General features: G+C 40.9%; 3 protein-coding genes across 5 annotated transcripts in view; 2 read left to right on the top strand and 1 right to left on the bottom strand.

Moving 5' to 3' along the window:
• The first annotated feature begins 3114 nt into the window (after window positions 1-3114).
• Window positions 3115-6225, top strand: srd5a2b (steroid-5-alpha-reductase, alpha polypeptide 2b). Its single transcript, XM_078160878.1, is given in 6 exon segments — window positions 3115-3257; window positions 5204-5326; window positions 5328-5365; window positions 5470-5560; window positions 5871-6050; window positions 6159-6225. Coding segments are annotated over 6 exon segments (642 nt in total).
• A 130-nt stretch (window positions 6226-6355) lies between these two features.
• On the bottom strand, window positions 6356-10275 carry mkks (MKKS centrosomal shuttling protein). Its single transcript, XM_033612897.2, has 4 exons — window positions 9100-10275; window positions 8736-8917; window positions 8175-8285; window positions 6356-8066 (listed from the first exon to the last, which is right to left on the bottom strand). The coding sequence occupies exons 1-4, from the start codon at window positions 10082-10084 to the stop codon at window positions 7638-7640; spliced, it is 1707 nt and encodes a 568-aa protein (XP_033468788.2). The 5' UTR covers window positions 10085-10275; the 3' UTR covers window positions 6356-7637.
• Window positions 9561-19489, top strand: part of slx4ip (SLX4 interacting protein) — a 40686-nt gene continuing 30757 nt past the window's right edge. Inside the window, exons 1-3 of one of the 3 annotated variants that reach the window (XM_078176301.1) lie at window positions 9561-9694; window positions 11472-11527; window positions 19150-19239. In XM_078176301.1, coding sequence (XP_078032427.1) covers window positions 11501-11527; window positions 19150-19239 — 117 coding nt within the window. In that variant the 5' untranslated portion in view covers window positions 9561-9694; window positions 11472-11500. Of the gene's footprint in view, window positions 9695-10544; window positions 10914-11471; window positions 11528-19149; window positions 19240-19489 lie in introns of those variants that run through there. The other 2 variants (XM_033613889.2, XM_033613890.2) reach the window with 2 other exon arrangements.

Genomic DNA, 19489 nt, shown 5'->3' with positions numbered 1-19489 from the left:
GATTGGTAGACTCTAGTGTGCAATTTCCATCCTCATATGGTTGTCAAACATGTAACAGCACAGCACTGCATAAATACCAATGTAGATATCCTGGGTAAAATATACAGTACACCTACTATGTGTATCCAGTGTCCATTTGCAGTACAGTAGAGACTGTCAGGAATGTCACCAGCAGAGGGAGCCAGGTCAAGTGATGGGAGGATTACAGTAAAATGGACACAATGTGCCTTCATCTCTACATCTCGACACTAAAGACTATTGTACATTCTATGTATATATGCTCAGTTGCCAGTTTATTAGGTACACCTAGCTAAATCTAACGCAGCCTAATACAACACTTCCACATCTTTATGATTAAACTTAATGATCATTTTTGAGGATGTAATGGTGCTGTTCAACTGCACTGCAGTGTATAAAGAGGTTTCTATTATGTCTGTTATTTTACTTACACCAACTGTTATGGCTAGAGTGGACGAAATAATAGAAACAGCCAGTATAACACAATCCAATTCAATGGCAACACAAACTCCAAAATGATCAGAGGGTAAAGGTCCAGTGTGGCGTCTAGCGGTGAGGATTGCATATTGAAACCAGCTGAAACGTTTCCTGGTTAGACTTCCTTCAGTGTTCATTTTCAGGAGGTTTCACTGCGAGACGAATTATCCAGAGAGGTCTCCTCTTCTCCAAGACAAATGGACCTGGTGATTTAAATTGGCAAAAACATTGAATAAAGCAGTTTCATGTTACAAGTCGGTGTTTCCCCAATGCTGTTTGGTTCTCTTGAGACAGGCCACTAGCCCAACACCTGCTAGTCTGCGCTCACCTTTTTATCCTGGTAGTTTAAGATCCAGAACCTGTTAAGAGGGTTTTTACCATGAGCCAAGTTATCCGCAGAGGTCTCCTCCTCTCCAAAACAAAGGGACGTGGTGACTTAAACCAGTAAAAACACTGAATAAAGCAGTTTCACATAAGTAATATAAGTGTTTTTCCGACCCTCTCATGCGGATGGCCCTGTCCAGAGCCAGTGTTTGATTTGTCCGTTCTGGGACACTGTAGAAACTTTCGGTGCATCATAGCCATCTCTGTAGACAAGGCCCTGCTTCCTATGTAGCTATGAGCGGCTCATTCTAAGGTATCAAAAATAATAATAATGATAATAATAATACATTTTATTTATAATGCCCTTTTCATCAAAAGATATCAAAGTGCTACAAGTTAAAAACAAGAAAGATAAAAAAAAGGAATGGAAGAGAATAAAAACAAAATGAGCAAAAACACAACAATTCTTATTTTCAGATGATTATACACTAAAAAAACCCACTAATTATATTTAATTTCTGCCGATATATTCCCCTAAATCCCACACACTAGTTCTTTAAATCAAAACCTCTTTAAAGGGACAGTTCACCCCCAAATTCTAGACATTTTTGGTGTGAGTTGCTGAGTGTTGGAGATATCAGCCGTAGAGATGTCTGCCTTCTCTCCATTATCATGGAACTAGATGTCACTCAGCTTGTGGTGCTCAAAGCACCAAATACATAAATAAGTAAATAAATAAATTTGATAAAGGAAATCATGACCCAGTTACTCAAGATAATCCACAGTTGTACGCTCTTTCATGTAGGAACTATTTTCTGTCTACCAAACTACACCTTAGAACCATATCGCTGCACAGAGGGAAGAAAGTATTGTCACCTTCAGGAAGTTAGGATGTATTGCAGGACTGCTGCATTATACTGCGTTAATTTTAGCAAGGTACTTGTGTATACTGACACAAAACTGTCTCAGATGATGTTACTCTGTAAATTTGACCTACTTTATTTCCAGCATTTCTACCAATTCATCACTTTATTTGCTCTGACCACTGACGTCAAACTACTAACAGGATAATTGACTTAGTTAAGAAAATTGTGTTAACTACAACTGAAACAATAATTGCAAATGACACAAGAAACATAACATAACAATGAGTCTATTTAACAGAATATGTTGGTGACTTGATGGATATGTCAGACAGTATTTTTTAAGTTGTCATATTGTGCTTAATCACAGCTCACAAACACATGTTATCCTTCAGTAATGCTCAGCTGCAGGTAAAATGTTTTCAACAAGTCATGAAGACAAGCTGGTAGTCGGATCAGGAAGAACAGGTTACTGCTCTGTGAAACTAGAGTAGCACAAATGGTTTTAGTCACTGTATTTAGACTGGGATCATTGGGCTCAACATCACGAATACATTACTGTCAATGTTGTACTCTAATTATCTCTTAAAACTACACTGGGTTCAAACCACAACCAGAAGAATTTAAAAACGTGTTTGAATGCTGTACTAAACTCCCTCTGCAGAATATGTAGTTCAGGCATGTCTGGTTATGATCCCTGAGACTACAGATAGACAGATTTACAGTAATTATGTAATCAGCATTTGTGACTGCATCTTGACTTTGCCTCAGTCCATGTCTAAATGTGTCACTTATTCCACCCACTCACTGGTAACAAGAGGAACTGGAAAAGCTTCATTTAAAGTCAGTAGCTCACTCCGAATTTCCTGACACACTAAAGTTAAAATCATAAATACAAACACAGCTATATCATTTGAGTTTGGGGCAGATGTTGCTGTGTGTGTCTGTATTCAGGATGGATGGGTCAGGGCAGGTTCAGGCAAGGGACTTTGGTTGATTCAGACCAAAACAGATTTCTAGCAGCTCACCTCAGACTGATTATAATGCTCCATGAAATTGTGTTCACTCCAATCGTAGCTTTGGAAAATTCAACATTCCAAACTCAGCGCACACACAACATACAAAGGTGGAGTCCTGACATCACCTCCAGCAATTTTGTACCCACTGTGAAAAAGGGCACACTGGCATTTTAACAGGCTTACACGCCTGTGTTTACTTTGGGAGGAGTCAGACAGGCTGTTTACATCCATTTAACTTCATACACACACTTTAGATCAGTTACAAGAGGTAAGGATTTCTCCAACACTGCAAGATGCACTGCCATGGGGACTTAGCATTGGGATGATCCTGACGGGACTTTATCAGCTCCTTCCATGACAGGACGACACAGACCTGCTGTGGGCACCACATGGGACACTCTCCTCCAGGTAGGATGGTCCCAGCCAGAGTAGCCTGGTTCTTCCAGGAGATGACAGCTTTCCTGATCCCTCTGTTTTTAATGCTCACTGTGCACAAACCTTTCAGCACAGGGGGGTACCTGCTGCTCCGGACCTTTTGCATGCACTACTTTCAGAGGTAAAAGCAAAGACAGTAGCTGGGTTTTGGCCATTTAAATGTGTGTGTGAGGTAAAGAGTGAAGATGTACTTTGTGCTTCGTTAGTGTCTTTGGAGCTGTGTGTAAGACAGTACACCCCAATTCAAAAATACAAGTCACATTTTACTTTCAAATTAGAGTTGTCACACTGTTTTGATGAGCTTTATAGTTTTATTCTTATAGTGTTTCTCATATTTACTAAGATATTTTGTCTCATATTTATTTAACCTGTTTAATATCAACATCAAATGTTAACTTAGTGTATGAATACTCAACAAGTTAAGAATTCATCATGGACCATGGATGAATGTAATTAAGTACATTTACTTAGCCTCTGTATTTAAGTACAATTTTGATACTTTGCTTAAGTATTTTAATCTTTTTGCTACTTTATACTTTCACTCCTCTACATTTTGGAAGCCAGTATTGTATTTTTACTCTACTACATTAAATTTAGAACATAAGTTTATCATTTGTTTAATTAGTTATTGCATTTTGTGAGGCACAATCTTATTTCTGTGAGGTGTTATTTCAAATACAATTCTTATTATGATTGCAAAATTGGGGAAATGTTCACAGTTCATCCAGAATTATAATTCAATAATAGAATAGCCAATATAATATTCTGAAATGGGCCTTTCTACAGAATGAGCATTTTATTTTTTGTTCTTCGTGTATTTTGATGCTAGTTGTGTTTCTGTTGTTGTTTTTTGTGTTACTATTTTCACTTAAGTAAAAAATCTAAACACTTCTTCCACCACTGATCATGGATCTAGCTGCATTTATTACAATAATTTCTCTCCATATTAGTTTATTATACGCAAAACAAACAGAGTATATTTTTATCCCTCCACACTAGTAATGGTGTGGGCCGATGGCATTATGTTTTTGGGATGTCTGTCCGTCCATCCATTGGTAATTTTCTTCAAATTTGGCACAAACGTCCACCTGGACTTAAGAATGAACTGATTAGAATCTGGTGGTTGAAGGTCAAAGGTCACTGTGACCTCACAAAACATGTTTTCAGTCATAACGTAAGACTGGTGGTGACTTAAACCAGTAAAAACACTGAATAAAGCAGTTTCACATAAGTAATATAAGTGTTTTTCCGACCCTCTCATGCGGATGGCCCTGTCCAGAGCCAGTGTTTGATTTGTCCGTTCTGGGACACTGTAGAAACTTTCGGTGCATCATAGCCATCTCCGTTGAAGGTCAAAGGTCACTGTGACCTCACAAAACATGTTTTCAGTCATAACGTAAGAATTCATGCATTAATTAGAACAAAATTCACAATTTCTAAAAGGATAAAATTATGAAGTTGTTACATTTTATATCCAAAAGGTCAAAGGTCAACTTCACTGCGACACCATAATGTTCTGTATAAAACACTTTTATGGCCATAACTCAGGAACATAAGGGAGGACGTTTGGTCAAACACTGAATTGTTAGTTAGTTAAACTTCCTGTTCTTAATGTACTGTAATGATGATTGTTACCCATCATTTTGTACTTGGCAGAAAACAACAAAAATGTGGTATCATTTTTCATCATCATGTTACGATTGTGCCTATAGATACCACAGTTGATGTGCAGCTTGTTTTCAGCCACTTGAGGTCAAAGCAAGTAGCCAAGTAAAAAAAAAAACAGTTTTCAGATGAGACACTGAAAAATGATCTTTGGAAAGGTGAATTCCTGCTATTATAATCAGAAGGCTAAATCACTGTGAGGAACGTGTCGGTAACCTCCCATGCAGTGAGGCGCTTCATGGCGCCTTTGCCTGCACTTAAATGCTAAATAATTTGTGCAGAATCTCTCCGCCTGGCTGTAATACATGTTCTTATCCATGTATGTACCAGCACGGATAAAATGCAGTACAATCCCCCTCCTCTTTCCACCTGCTGTACCTACTATGTCTCCACCAATCATAGGACATTTGTCTATTCACCAGTGACCAGAGGAACACCGTCCCCACTGGGTGTGATGATGGTAGAAGTTAAATTCTGCTCTCTAGATGGTTTCCTGCAGGGAGACTTCCTGCTACACTGTGCCCAGTGATGATGGATGGTCAGCTGACTATCACTATAAAACTGGTAGGGGCAATATTTATAAGCCCTAATAAATTCTATTATCTTACATGCCTCATACATTGGAAACTTTAAAAATGACTAGCTTTTTAAAAGTCAGTAACATACAGATTTTCTTCCACGGTTACTGCTGTTTCACACTGGAGTGGCTATCAGCATACACAGTGACTGTATTCGACGCAACTTGAGGAAACCAGGGAAGTGAGTGTGTAAAAAAGTGTGTATAAAAAAGATCCCGTAGGTCTTATGATAATGTTTCTGATGAGAAACTTACTTGAAATAATGTCTGTCATTATTTTCATATATTAAATGAATATTTTTTGAGAACATCATTACTTTGAAAATATCATTATCAGTATCATTATTTTGAGATACCAGCTCATTATTGCAAGAAAGTTTCTCATTATAATGACTTACAGGATTTTTTTCAATCACACTGGCAGACACAGGCTTCCATAATTAAGACACAGAGCTCACACTTGGAGACACCTCATGTGCTCTGTGCTTGTAGGGACCTGTGCTGTCCTTCCTGTCATGCAGGAGGTCTGTTTGAATAAGTGCCTGGTGCCAGCTACTTCAGCGAGATAGTGGAGAGGTGTGGCTCTGCTCTCGCCACCTGGTCCCTTCCTGCACACGCCTTTGCTGTGTTTAGCCTGGGTTTTATTGGCTCAAGAACCTATCACCATCGCAGGTGTCTAATATGAAAAGTCAGGACACAGTATACTTGCATGTCAAGCTACCTACATTAGCATATGCTATTTCTGAGTGACAGCTGTTATCTAATGCTCCTCTGCTACAGGTTTTAGCAAGAAAAATTCAAAGACTATCCAAAGTTAGGAAAGGCTTTGATTCCATACATATTCTGAGAGAAAGGAGCAACAGGTTGTTATCTTGTAGAGCAGAAAATAATTGAACCAACGGCAAAAGAGAAGCACAGGACTCTACACTCCTATAGATGTATTTTTTAAACAGAATTTGCACTAATTTTACTGCACATGAATCTGATTTGATTTTGCTTGAATTACTTCAAGCAAAATGTACTTAAATACAACAAATAACACATCTCATTGCACTGAATGTAACTTGGCTCAGATTTCACAAGTCCTGATCTGTCTGTCAACAAGTCAAAACATTATGAAGGGTGTTACATATTACAGTGGAACTTGATTGCCTGAGTTTTGTAGCTATCAGGTAGCCAGTTTATCTAACCGATCAGCAGGTTTAGACTTGTAAAATTTAAAACATTATATAATAAACAGCAGGTTTGAAATTACCACCAGCTACTTGCCGATAGTTTTTTTTGTGCTATATTGGCTAAAGGAATCTGTGGCAACCTTGCAGCACCTCCTAGTGCTGACCAGAGGCTATTGCAGCAGAACATGCTGGTTTGTGATCATTAGGTTTGATAAATTGTTCCCTTTTCATTCCCTAAATGTGTACACTCTTTCAAACATCATTTAAATGTCTAGTGTGTAGTTTTTACAAGCATCTTGCAGTGAGGCCGCAGACTGCAACCAACTGAAAACTCTCCTGTGCGCCAAGTGTGTAGAACTACAGTGGATGACACAAAAACACAAATGGCCCTATTTAGAGCCAGTGTTTTATTTGTCCTTTCTTGGCTATTGTAGACACAACATCAGGGACACTGTGGAAGAGGACCCGCTCCGTGTGTAGATATAAACGGCTCATTCTAAGGTAACAAAAACAAAATGATTTGTAGTTTCAGGTGATTATACACTAATGGAAACATGGTTATGAATATTATATCCATTTCTGCCATAATATCCCCCTAAATCCTACACACTGGACCTTTAAGGTCAGTTGTAAGGTTCAAGTGTTGGATGGAAGAGGTGGTGAGACAGCTGGTGAATATGAAATGTTGAAGTGTTTGGAGATAAAACTGTTTCCTGACAAACACCATAAGCAGAGGATATTTGTGAGATGAGAGCAAGGCTGGTAAATTATGGTCAGAATTCACAAAGTAACTAACAATCACTACAGTATTCAGTATTTGTTGGTAACATTACTGAAGCAAAGTACTGATTGTACTTTGAATGTAAATAAGGTTTCAGGGTGCAAAAAAGGTGTTAAAATAGAGCTTGTTTATAAAAAATAAAGTGCTAGGAGAGACTCCCCCAGAACACCCAACAGTCTGGGCTGCTTCCAGGCAAAGCAAGTTGAATGTCCCTGATCTAGCGTCTAAACTGTTTACTACTTTTTATCCCTCATTTTGATTATCACAAACCAGAGTTCCTCACTGGATACAATGCCTACTCTGCTAGTTCATATCTTGAATTACATATTGCACATCCAGTGCAAGATTAGCAGTTTCTACAGCCACTTGCAATGCATTGAGTTTAGCTGTGAAGGAGTCGAGCACACGTGGCTGCACAGTATTGAGTCCAGACAGAGGTGCAGGTGAGAACTGTGGGTATGTAGTGTTTAAATAAGTCCACTTCTGATATGGGCGACTTTCTATCAATCCACAGCCACAAAACCCCAAACTATCCTTTGTGTGTTCCTTCATGACATCTGCAGGGTGAGTCCAGTGGTGAGCATGAGTCAGATCCATTAAAGAATTCCCACTGTCGTGCTCCAGCGCCGTGGCCACAGACTCCAAAGAGCGGCAGAATCCCTCCACGCCATGAAGGTACTCGGTCTGTGAGCACCCAAGTGCTGATGCTGCATCTGTGACTTTGTTCATGCTCTAACATGTAAATATAGCATAATTAAAACATGTTGTAATGAGCCTGCAGTGAAGATATGGGAAATCAATCAAACTGTGACTGGTTTAAGACTTAATATTGGATCTCACCTTGTGTCTGACATAAGCAGCTAAGTGGGTCTCAGTGCACCCACCTCCAAGTAAGGCAGATGGCTCCCTCAGGGTGAGCCTCAACACGTGCTCTGTCTTCTGGTATACAACCTTTAACAGACGCATATTAACACATCAGTTCATCTGTCACACTTGCCTCCCATTAAGACAAATTCCAAACTGATCACTGTGTAAAAGCCGTTTTTATGTGTTTTAAAATATGTTCCTGCGATGGCAACTGATGGATGCTTTTAACAAAAGTGCTGTAGAAGAACTGAATCACTCCCACTGGCCGTGTTAGTGAAACACTATATACCAATTCAGCTTTATGGGGCTGTATATTATCCATCGTATTTCTGCTTAGTATGTAGTGGAGAATGTGAATCTTAGTGGGAGGGAGATCCATCTGATTTGGAGTGAATCTGTGATTAACAGGCACACAGTTTGCAATTTTTATTCTACTGGTGACCAAAATAGTGTCACATCCATCTAGATGATGTCTCTCTCTCTTAAACTCCAGAAGCCAACAGTGCAGTCCCCAAACTCCTCACTGTATCTTACCTTCAACTCACTTAACATGGTCTCGTTCCTGTGGCAGAGGATCATCGTGCAGATCGCCGAATTCTCAGGTGGGTGGAAATGCAGCATTGTCTTGGATCCAAACTCCCTAATACTGAGTTCCCTCACCATCCCATAGGCCTTGGCTGGGATTGTGGTGTGTAATGTGGCTACAGGTTGAGCACCTATCAGTGAAAGTGGACAGAAGTTAAAGTGGACCTCACACAGTGCAAAGACACTACATTTTATACACGTGTCTCTGTAATTCAGTATGAAGTCTTTGGAAACTTCGATTAATTGAGAAAACAATCAACAGGTTATTAACAGTGAAATAATTGTTAGTTGCAGCCCAGATTTCGAGGCCTACCTGTCAGCTGACTCAGTGGCTCCATGAGATTGATTCCCAGTCTCTCTATCACTGTGATACCTCGACTCCTCAGGTATTGCTGCAGGACTGGGTGTATGACCTTCTGGCATACAAAGAGCTTTACCTCATCTTTAACCACCTGTTTGCCCACCTCCAGGAGCTGATCCAGGATCTGTGAGTCTGTGTCTACACCTGGGTGCACCTCAATCATCCCATCACCGAGTTCAGAAAGATCTCCAGCAAGAGATGCACTGAACAACACCATGCACAGTGGATTTGAGTGCAGGTTCTCTGCCTTGTTGAGGCAAAATACATCAGGCATGTCTACCAGTAAACCTGGAAACACTGCAGAGTTCAACACAGGAAGACCTTCAACAGAGACGGTCACTATTTTGCCAAGACTGACTATACCTGGGCTGTTACAAGGAACAGTCAGCAAAAAAGCTTGCACAGCCAACCTGCTGATGTGAAATGCCTCTGGCTCTGTTAGCACACATGCTGGTTTACTGGAAATAACACTGCGAGCTAATGTGATCAAGCTCTGGCTGCTGCAGAAGTCGAGCTTCACTTTGCAGCCACAGTCTTCCTGTTGCAGGTAACTGATGCACAGACCCAGCAGGTGCTTGTTCACTCTGATAGCCACATTTCTTCTGACACCAGACTGCTTTGCTTGCTCAATTAGAGACAAACAAAGAATGGCAGCAAACAAACCGCAGTCACTAAAACGTGAAACGTGGTTGACAATGGAGGTTTTTATCAGATTGATAAAAGGCTGTGAGGAGGAAATGGCTGAAAGGAGAACTGAGGAAGTTGAGGTCGTTACAACGTGCCCTCCAATGTTGTTATGAACTTGTTTGAGTCTACCTGTCGGACCAAAACAAGACCTCAGAAGCTGCTTCAGCAAATTAAGCTTGTTACAGATGTCGGTGTTGTCCAGTGGTAGATCCGTACAAACAGATGGGGATTTCTTGACGAGTCGAGACATCACTTAGGCAGCAAGTTTCACCCCAAAACCATTGTCAACAGTCAGACAGAGGTCGTTTGACGTAAAACAGTGAGTTTGCTTTTTGAGTGGCGACGGTACGACGAGCCGTTAACGACTAAGGTGTCATTTTAGACTTTCAGTTGAGCGAAATTTGATAGAAAACACTTCTTTGCGGCTTCCTTGTTAATCTCCTCTGCTCGCTATGACTCGACTAGAGAGACTTATTGCATTGCCTGACGAAAATTAAACAAATTTGGATACATTCTTTATGTAGCACACTTGAACAGATCAAATTATTTTTGACTTTACATTATAGTGGCTATCGTATGATAAAAAAAATATTATTCAGATACAATATGACGACACATATTTTCGAGATTAATACAGGCATTTCCAATATGCAACTCGTTTCCATCGCAACGCTCGGAGCGTTGGGTCCTATGGGGTCCTAATCGAAAAATAGTCGCGTTCTCGTGCCAGTTTTCAGAAATGTCTTCTGTCACGACAGATAACCGACTTAAAACTCCATAACTCCACTTCCACGCTTTATAACAGAGGTGGACACTCGCTTCGCTACCTTTTTAATTTTGTTCGCGGTATCTTTGTGCTCAAATTCATCCGCTGAAAGCTCCGACTCATACTGGCTCTGCAGCCGCTGGACTACAAACTAAACATGACGTCATCTTCTACAGCCTCGTCGTTCATTCAAAACTGTTGGCGGTATGAAAGTTAATCATGTTAATGTACTTACATGTTGTTTTATCGACCAAATTTGCTTTTTACACGTTTGTAGCGTCATTAATGAGCCATTTGACAATACAGGCTTAACGTAAGGGTCATTGTGTCGTTTCTTAACAATTAACTTTCGTCTTTTGAGCCCAGTTGTTAGATCAGTTGAACTGACAACAACACAACGTTACTGTCTATACACCCTTACGTTTGACTAGCTAAACTCTGATTAATGTTATTCTATGGCTAACATGCGCCAGCTTTAAATTAGCTATGTTTAAAGAGGCCACGTTAATGCAGTCAAAGTTGGTCAACAGAACATGGTCATATTAGAGTGAATATGGTTACTATAACGCTAACTAACGAGTGTTAACGTCAGCCAAAAATAGTTTCACCATCAGAACAGTAACATTACAGTTTGTTGTGTTTGGCAGATCCTTATAAATATCTGTAAGTAACTGAACACTGTTTAACTATTAACAAACCTACCAAGTTGTCTCTTCAAGTGACAAATACCATGGCGAGGAGTCCCATAAACACATCATCACCGTTTATATGATGTTCTTTTCTTAGGAGGGTTATAAACTTAGCCTGCCAGTCTTACATGTTGTGTTGTTTTTGGGCTGCTGTGTAATCCATGGCTATACATTTGTTTCAGGTGAAACTAACTGACTGCTGATCACTGCAATGGCTCCTCAAAAATTTGTCATAAAGGTAAGCAAAAATTAAATATACAGCATACACACCCTTGTAGAGTAGTGTTGTAAGTAATACCCCATATATTACAGTGTTGTATTAGATGACACTGTGGTACTTTAAAATGTTGAATGTTTATGTGGAACAGTTGTTAAACACTTGGGCTTTACATTAGTTTTGTGAGCCTGTCATTTGGATAAAGATGAGAATGAACATGCATACAGGAAATTGCTTGTAAAAGCTAAAAAGTATATATTAAAAAAACAAGTTTTGTATGGCTTTTAAGTTTAGGTTGAGCTAGATTTACTCGCAGACTTCCTCAGCAAACTTCATCCAACGCTGTACCCTTGTTACATTGTAAAAATTGGTACTAAGTTAAAGTTTATAACCTATTTATTGATTTTTTTTTTTTTGGTGTCCAGTTTGGCATGAACACATTTAACAAAGAAAGATGGTTTAATCACAAAAAACTACTGGTGACCAAAAGACAAATTATCTAAACACATGTTCATCATGTTGTCATCATATGTCGTATGTTGGAATTTTCCATTTCTCAGCATTTGGTGCATTTGTGTGATCACAAAGCCTCATAATGACTTAAAAGAAAATGTTTTCCCACATTAAATGCACACAAGATACTTAAGAATAATTTGGATCTGCATTTGATTAAAGCTTCCCAGCTTGTATTGCCAGGGTTCATGATAAACAACTATTTGTGTGTTACTGCCAAACAGTAAAACTGCTACAGACAGTACTTCCGGCAAGTGGCTTTAGTTATTATGGCCTATGTTAAACCACTGAAAAGCTGTTGTGCAGTAGGGGAAAATATGTAATACAAGAATGCTTGCTTCTCTAACATTTACAGTAGTGTGCTCTGTTGCAGCGTCTCCTGTGTTGGCTTTATTGATTGGTTTGTCCTCCTGAGTAGCAAATTCTTTGGCCACTAGAGGGAAGTACAGATACATGTTTCAACTGTCTCGCCTCCACATTCTGATGTTGTTATTCATCCCTTAGATCATGTTAGTCAGAATTTCTGGTCACCTCTTGCAAATCTCAGCTGACTGCCTCCCTGAGAGCCTTTTGTTACCGGACACAGCCACACAGAGCAGAGGAAACTCATTCTATTAAAAAGCCAAGCTGTTCATCCTCAGTCTGATGCTCTGTCAGGAATAATGCACATCAGATGTTTTTGTTAAGTGCAGGAAAAGCCGCTGGTCTCTCTTTTGTTGATGTTTCATTTATTGAGAGTTTTGGATGAGGGCTGCAGACATTTGCGCTGATCTCTCACATCCTCCGTAATGCCATGTGTGCCTAGTTGACCAGATATTGCATTCACTCCCTTTATTTGTTTCATATGCATGCCTGCATACAGGCTACCCCACCACCCCCCTCAGTTGGTTGTGGGAGAGTAAAACCCTGGAGGTTCACTGAGGGTTCCTTCCCACTGGGCACATAATGATACTGTTGTGTTACACTGCCTGAGAAAATGCACGCAGCCTCTACCATGCTTAACCAACTAACCACACAGAAGTACGTTAGAAGGGATCAGTCCAAATAATAGCATTCAAGGCGCTACCCTGGGCTCCTCTTTCGCAAAACAAACACCACTATCATTATGTTTTTTAATAAATGAATTAACTTCTCAGAATATTTAAGAAAAGAATTCAGCACAGAGACATTGTTTTCATAAAGGCTTGCTGCCAGCCTACACAGAGAGCAAGGATTACAAGAGCAATTATAAGTAATGTTCTTGGATTCACCATGCCACGTTTAGTAGGTTGTTCAGCAGAGTGTTTTATGATTCTTTCACATAAAATGTTTTCAAAGCAGCTCCCTCCCTGGTCTGTGGAACAGCAGGAGGTGCTGGTATGCTCCTTCTTAAATAGGCTTAGACTATATAGTGACCTGCCACTTCTCAGACCTCCCGAAAAGGGCCTTCAGGCTGAAACACTGATCCACTGAAGCGCTTGCTGTTTGCCAGGACATTACCGCTGCAGAGCCCTGCAATCTGCCTTCTATTAGCAATATGCACTGCTGACTTTTTAACCATCTAATGCAGTAGGCTGAGACAGAGACCAAAGTGTTTTTAACAATAAAAAGATTGAGGTATCACAGAGCAGTTTAATGTCAGAGGTTTATGTGCTGTTTAGTGTTGTTGTCACTCTGTAGATGAGCTCATATCGGACCACACATCCTGCCTCTGTACAAAATCATTGCAGTCTGATTAGAAACATTTTGACACTTTCCAACTTGGGGGGATCTTTCACAAGAGAAGGTGACAAGAATAAAAAAGCCCTCTTTCATCTCAGCTCTGCCCTACATTGCCGTACAGAATTCACATTTCCTAATGAGGCCAAACACTTCTCAGCCTGCTACTTCTCTCCATCTACCAATTTCTCAAGGATGTGTCTGCCTGAGTTTTGTTTGCTGAGTGTTACCTGGAGATATTCTTGTCTGTTCTTGCTGCTGGAATTCCTCTCCTGGGTTGTGTCTCTTTTTATCATCAAATAAAGAGGACTCAGGTGTGCTAACATTCACCTGAATGAAGAGAGCTTTGCACACAAAAACACTTCCACGCACTATCTGTAAATAACATTCGCCTCAATAATAATCAAGTCTCAAGCTTCACTGCTCAGTATCTGGCAGTTTGAAAAATTGGGAAAGAGAATTGTCCTTTTTCTTTTTTTTTAGAAGGGGAAACCCAGGTGACTCACAGCACAGAGAAAGAGCTGGGAATGAGGCAAATAAAGCCTGAGAGCAAGGTTGTCACACCCACAGATCTAAAGAGCTCCCTTGGGTTCTTTGCAGACTTGGAGAAAGACAGAGAGAGAGAGAGAGTCAGAAAAAAAGAGAGAGACAAAGGGAGAGTGGGAGAGATGCAAGTTTTATTGAGTGAGACCGCATCTGCTGCCCCTTCTCTCCCAATGTAAACATCTGCGGCTGGTTAGTGTTAGCCTCTGAGCTAAGTGCAGTCCGAGAAGGTCTGGTTCTTATACGGCGCGATAGCAATGGCAAAGGGCAGCGAGGTGGGGAGGCGGGTGAAGCTGCTTGTAGAGTTTGGGCGCCGTGCCCAACTTGGAGCAGCACAGGCGGGAGGATGGAGAGCCAGGTCTGGGAGAGAGATAAGGGAAGGTAGAGAGTGTTTTTGGAACTGAGAGTGATATAGACCAGAGCTCTGATGACCAGAAAGGGAAAGGAGCTGGCGGTTGGGTTTGAGTCAGGATTTGTTTATTTACTGACAGAAAATATGAAGGAATTTTCTCATGTTGTGCTGCGGACTGTGGGCACCTATAGTCCCAAAGGTTTCTAAAATTTTTGTCTTTGTTAACCCCCGTTTCCCCCCTGCAGGTCATGGTTATCAGATTGGCAGTGGGGAGAATTAGGATAGAGAAGTTGAGCTTAGCCCGCAGGAAGACTCAGTCCTATTCATCCACTGTGTGACAGCACACAAAAGATGGCACAATAAAGGATTTGGTATTAAGTAGCGCTCCTTGCCGCCTCTCATTCAGCCTTCAGCCTCTGTTCATAACTCTAAAAAGCCTGTGCAAGACAGGGAACAAAGCAGTGCTGGCCCACTTTAGTATGTATGAAAAGAGTAACTTCCTCTAGAATTTGGCCCTTTATCAAAACCTTTCTTTTCAACAACAGCGACAGTTGCACAGAGTATTGCCTTAAATGTGTCAAAGCAAAATACACAAAACAGGAGAGCTCATGAATTTTTTAAATAAATATGAGGTTTGTGAAATCCTTTCGAATCCTGTAGATGTAGAGACGGTGTTACAGAGAAAGGCATATGTGGTGTTTGCTGAGAAAAAGGACTATTTCGCAGTTGTTTATCATGCTGTTTTTTTTTTTGTTTGTTTTGTTTCACTCTTTCAGTGAGTATACTGGATTTTTTAGGCTCTTTCAAATTGCTGTGCTTAAAAAAGACAAGGTTGTTGTGGTCTGTACTATACTGCAAAGTACTAGGCTGCTGGCAGAGATCTCACTAAAATGGGGCCGTCGCTGGGGTCATAGTTCATGGCAGAGTTCAGCTTAGAGATCCGCTGGTCACTCTTTGTGCCGGGAGTTGACAAATTTAGACCACATGATGCGCTTGTAGTCGGAGCCTTTGTGTAAAATTAGACTGCTGCTTTTTTGTCTTATCTCCTACAAGAGGTGTGGACTCCAGTCTCATGACTTGGGCTTGAGTCAGACTCGAGCCACAAATTTGAGGACTTTAGACTTGAAAAAATAAGGGACTTGCAACTCGTCTTGGACTTAAACACCAGTGACTTCACTTGGACTTGAGCCTTTTGACTTGAAATTATTTGATGCCTTCCCCCAAGCCCAAAAATTAAAAAGTATGTCCATTGAATCAATTTATCTACCTTCATTTCCCGAATCAAGTAACGTAACCTTATTCATTCCCAGCAAGTCGACTCTTAATTCCCCAGATGTTTAAACCAATCTGACAGCATCCAATCAAGTTGCAGGAGAGAACTAACATTACATTACTGAGCACCAGTTGTAACAAACGATTATAAATAATTTTGTTTGAGTACAAAAACTGACGTAGACAGAGCAACTTACAACTTGGTTCAACATTTAAAGTTGCACGAAGAATGGTGAGTTAATGCTGATAATAAAATAGTCAGCAAGCTAATGCTTAGCTAACATTAGCTTAACAGCTAAGTGACTTTTTAACAATATTGTTTTTACAAATCAATAAATGTTTTAAAAAGCATTCATGATTTTGTAAATTTAATATATTATTCTGTTGTTATAATGGCATTACTTTGGGTGAAGAGTGTATAATGACTTGTTTACAGCTTGAAACTCAAAGTTGAGCACTTGTGACATGACTTGTGACATGACTTGTGAATTGTATGTCCTGACTTGGGACTTAAAAACAACGACTGTGTCCTACCTCTGACTGCCACACTGCAGCCTGAAAGACTGACACTTTAGTTGGAAATTTGTGCCTCCTCCAAATGGCCAGTTTTGCTGAGCAAATGAATTTTTTTTCTTATTAGTGTGATTGCATTACTTTGCTTTCCTGACAAAATCCCCCATTTCCGAGAAACCCAGGGAATCACATGCTGTTTTTGTGTAAGGGGCAGACCAATGTTTATCATTAATGTCCAGTTCCCAGTTGAGTCTTGTCTGCTGCTCTAATGTGATAAAAGGAAGTTAGTCTAAGGCTTGCTAGATGTCTGGCTTTCAGCCCAAAACACAGACTCAATCAGAAGCTCAGAAACCACTTTAGGGGGATTCACCCTGCTGTGTCTCCTTAAGGACCGCTCTCTTTACACTGCTCTCTTCATTCCAGGATATTGATCAAATTAACCTTATGTTGCTCTTTAGAGCTCGCATTAGCTTGTGTAATTTTGAGCCATGTACCCTCCAAGATTGATCTTGTGGTCCCTATCAGGATGTACACGCGAGCAGGGGACAGAAAATTAGAAACACCTCCCATTATAAAGCAGTCCAGTGCCGCAGCACCATTCATTATGATCTAGAACAAACTTCACAGGATTTATTGCAGGGCCATTATTCCCCAACTCATGCATAGTGGTTCCTATAGTCATCCATAAAGACATTCTTTGGTTTCAAAAGTCAGGATACCAAAACCCATCCAGCATGTGTCAAGTCCAACCCCAATAAACCACTGTGGGGCTCATCCACCGGTCGGCCCCTGTGTTTTGATTGACAAGGTCGGACCCTCTGTTACTAGGCTTTCCCACACACTGGTAATTGTGGAGGCAGTCAGCTGAGGCCACCAGTCATCCGTGGACCGCTGTGAGACAAAGGGCAGAGGATGGAGAGAATACTGATCTGTAGGGACGAGCTGATTTCTGACAGGCTACATGCATACATTTTATACATGAGGAGCTTGCACATAAGGGGGGCTCTGTTCTGGTCCGTGGCATTCTTGCCTTAGTGAAAGCATGTTTTTGTATGACAACTTCTGTTGATTTTTTTTTTTTGCACAGAGACTATTCTGTATTTAACAGTTGTTTTTGTGGTTATCACATCTTGATGTTTTAAACTCTGTTTTGTTCTTGCATACTTCAGGATGTGGAGTGATGAGTCAGAGCACCGTGGCTTAATGCATTGCCTAAGAGACTTAGAATAACATTAATTTCCCATTAGTCTTTGTAACACTGATGCAGAGACATACTTAAGTACATATTGGCACGCATTAGGGCTTTAGGACTTGACATATCCTGCAGAAGAACAGTGCCAGCCATGACTGACATTGACAGACACATTCACTGATCAGTCATATGGGGGCGCCCTCTCCTCTAGTTGATCTGCAAGTAGAGGAAACCAGCTTCACTTTAACTATTATTTAAAGAAAGACAATGAGAAAGGAAAATGCTCTCATCAGGGGAACGAAAAATGTTTGTCAGCTTGATTTTCCTCAGAGCAAGTATTTAGCCATTTATTGTCTCTTCAATAAAACTTTCATAATCTCCTTCTTTGACAAAGGAGCTAACTTGACTCTGTTCAAACAAGAGGAGGAGACAACTGGAGAGAGTTGGGAAGTGTAGGCTTGTGTCTAGAATTAGGACACTAAGTAGTGGGGGCCGTCCCCTACACACCCTGTTAATTCTTTCTCTCGCGTCATCCTGAGAGCGAGGCGTAGGAACATCCCTCAAGTCGGGTTGTAGAGTTTAGTCATTCTGTCTGCAATATGTCGACCCAGGGGAAGAGCCTGGCCCAAAACAAAGCTTTTAGTGTGCATAAGTATTCCCTGTTACAAAATGAATAACCTCTTCTGTTTGTCCACACTCTTTTCCAGATCTACGCTGCGAGTCTGAAATCTGTGTCTGGTTTTGTCTTTATACGACTTTGTTTTTGCTACCCCATTCAGCTCAGTGCTTTTCGCTGCATTATCACTGTGGGTTTTTAGGGCAGTACTTGTTGCTCCTCTGTGTCATATTGTGGGTGGTCTCAGTCCATCCATTACTTCCTTGTCCAGGGAGAGGCGAAGTTCACACGAGACCCACATCCATTTGCTCTCTGCAAGCGGGCAGCTTTTGCACTCATGTGTAAACCATAATCAGGCTAGCCTGAGAAAGATGTAACAGCAACTTAACCAGCCGCGGCATTTCTGGCCTCCCTGTCCCTTGTAGCTTATTGTCATTGACACGGTGACGTAGTGCTTTAGGAATCCACTCTGCAGCCCTCTACTCAGCTTTCTACAGCACTCAGTAGTTGTAGTGCAGGAACATGCAGAGTGCTTTAGGGTTGATCTGTGTAGTTTTATCCACCACTTTGATACAAAGTAGGATAATCCTACCTTATGTGGTACATATACAGACTTTTTTGTGCAGCCTGTTGTGACCTGAGGCGGTGACTGTATTGCTAAAGCTTATAGAACAAGAAAATACTTTTTACGCTGAGACAGGGGAAATATGAGGAGACAGACAGGGCCATACTTTTTTTTTTGTCAAGAGATTGGTTAAAAGATGGCTAGACAGAGGAAAAGGAGGGAGGGGACTGCAGTGAGAGGCCTGGGGTGATGTTTGAGGATGCAGGGGGTCGTTGTGGTTTGTCTCGCTGTCAATCACCCACACTCTGATTTCCTTTGTTGTCTGTGAGCTCAATGCCCCTCAGCAACCTGTGGCTGTCCTTCCTCTTTTGTGTTACAGTGTGGGAACTTTGCTGTGCTGGTGGATCTTCACGTTCTGCCCCTGGGCGGCCGAGAGGACGCCAGCTGGTTTACTACGGACCACATCGAGGTACTGACGCAGGGAGAAGGGCGTGTGTGTGAATAAAGTGTGCGAGTGAATATATGGCTTCTGTTTTGCTGGGGGCCTTTTCAAAAGTTGGCAGCAGTGTGGAATCTAAAATGACTTTGAGCCCTTGGTCTGTTCTTTTTCGGGGTTTTCATTGTAGCAAAATTGGCCTCATGTCTCCACCTAGCCACTTGTGGAGTTACCTACCTTTTACTTAAGACTTCTACTGTCCAGCTATCTGCCTGTGTTCATC

The sequence above is a fragment of the Epinephelus lanceolatus genome, chromosome 17 (genome assembly GCF_041903045.1).
Source record: "Epinephelus lanceolatus isolate andai-2023 chromosome 17, ASM4190304v1, whole genome shotgun sequence".
Taxonomy (NCBI): Eukaryota; Metazoa; Chordata; class Actinopteri; order Perciformes; family Serranidae; genus Epinephelus; species Epinephelus lanceolatus.
This window is presented reverse-complemented; position numbering and strand designations above follow the sequence as displayed.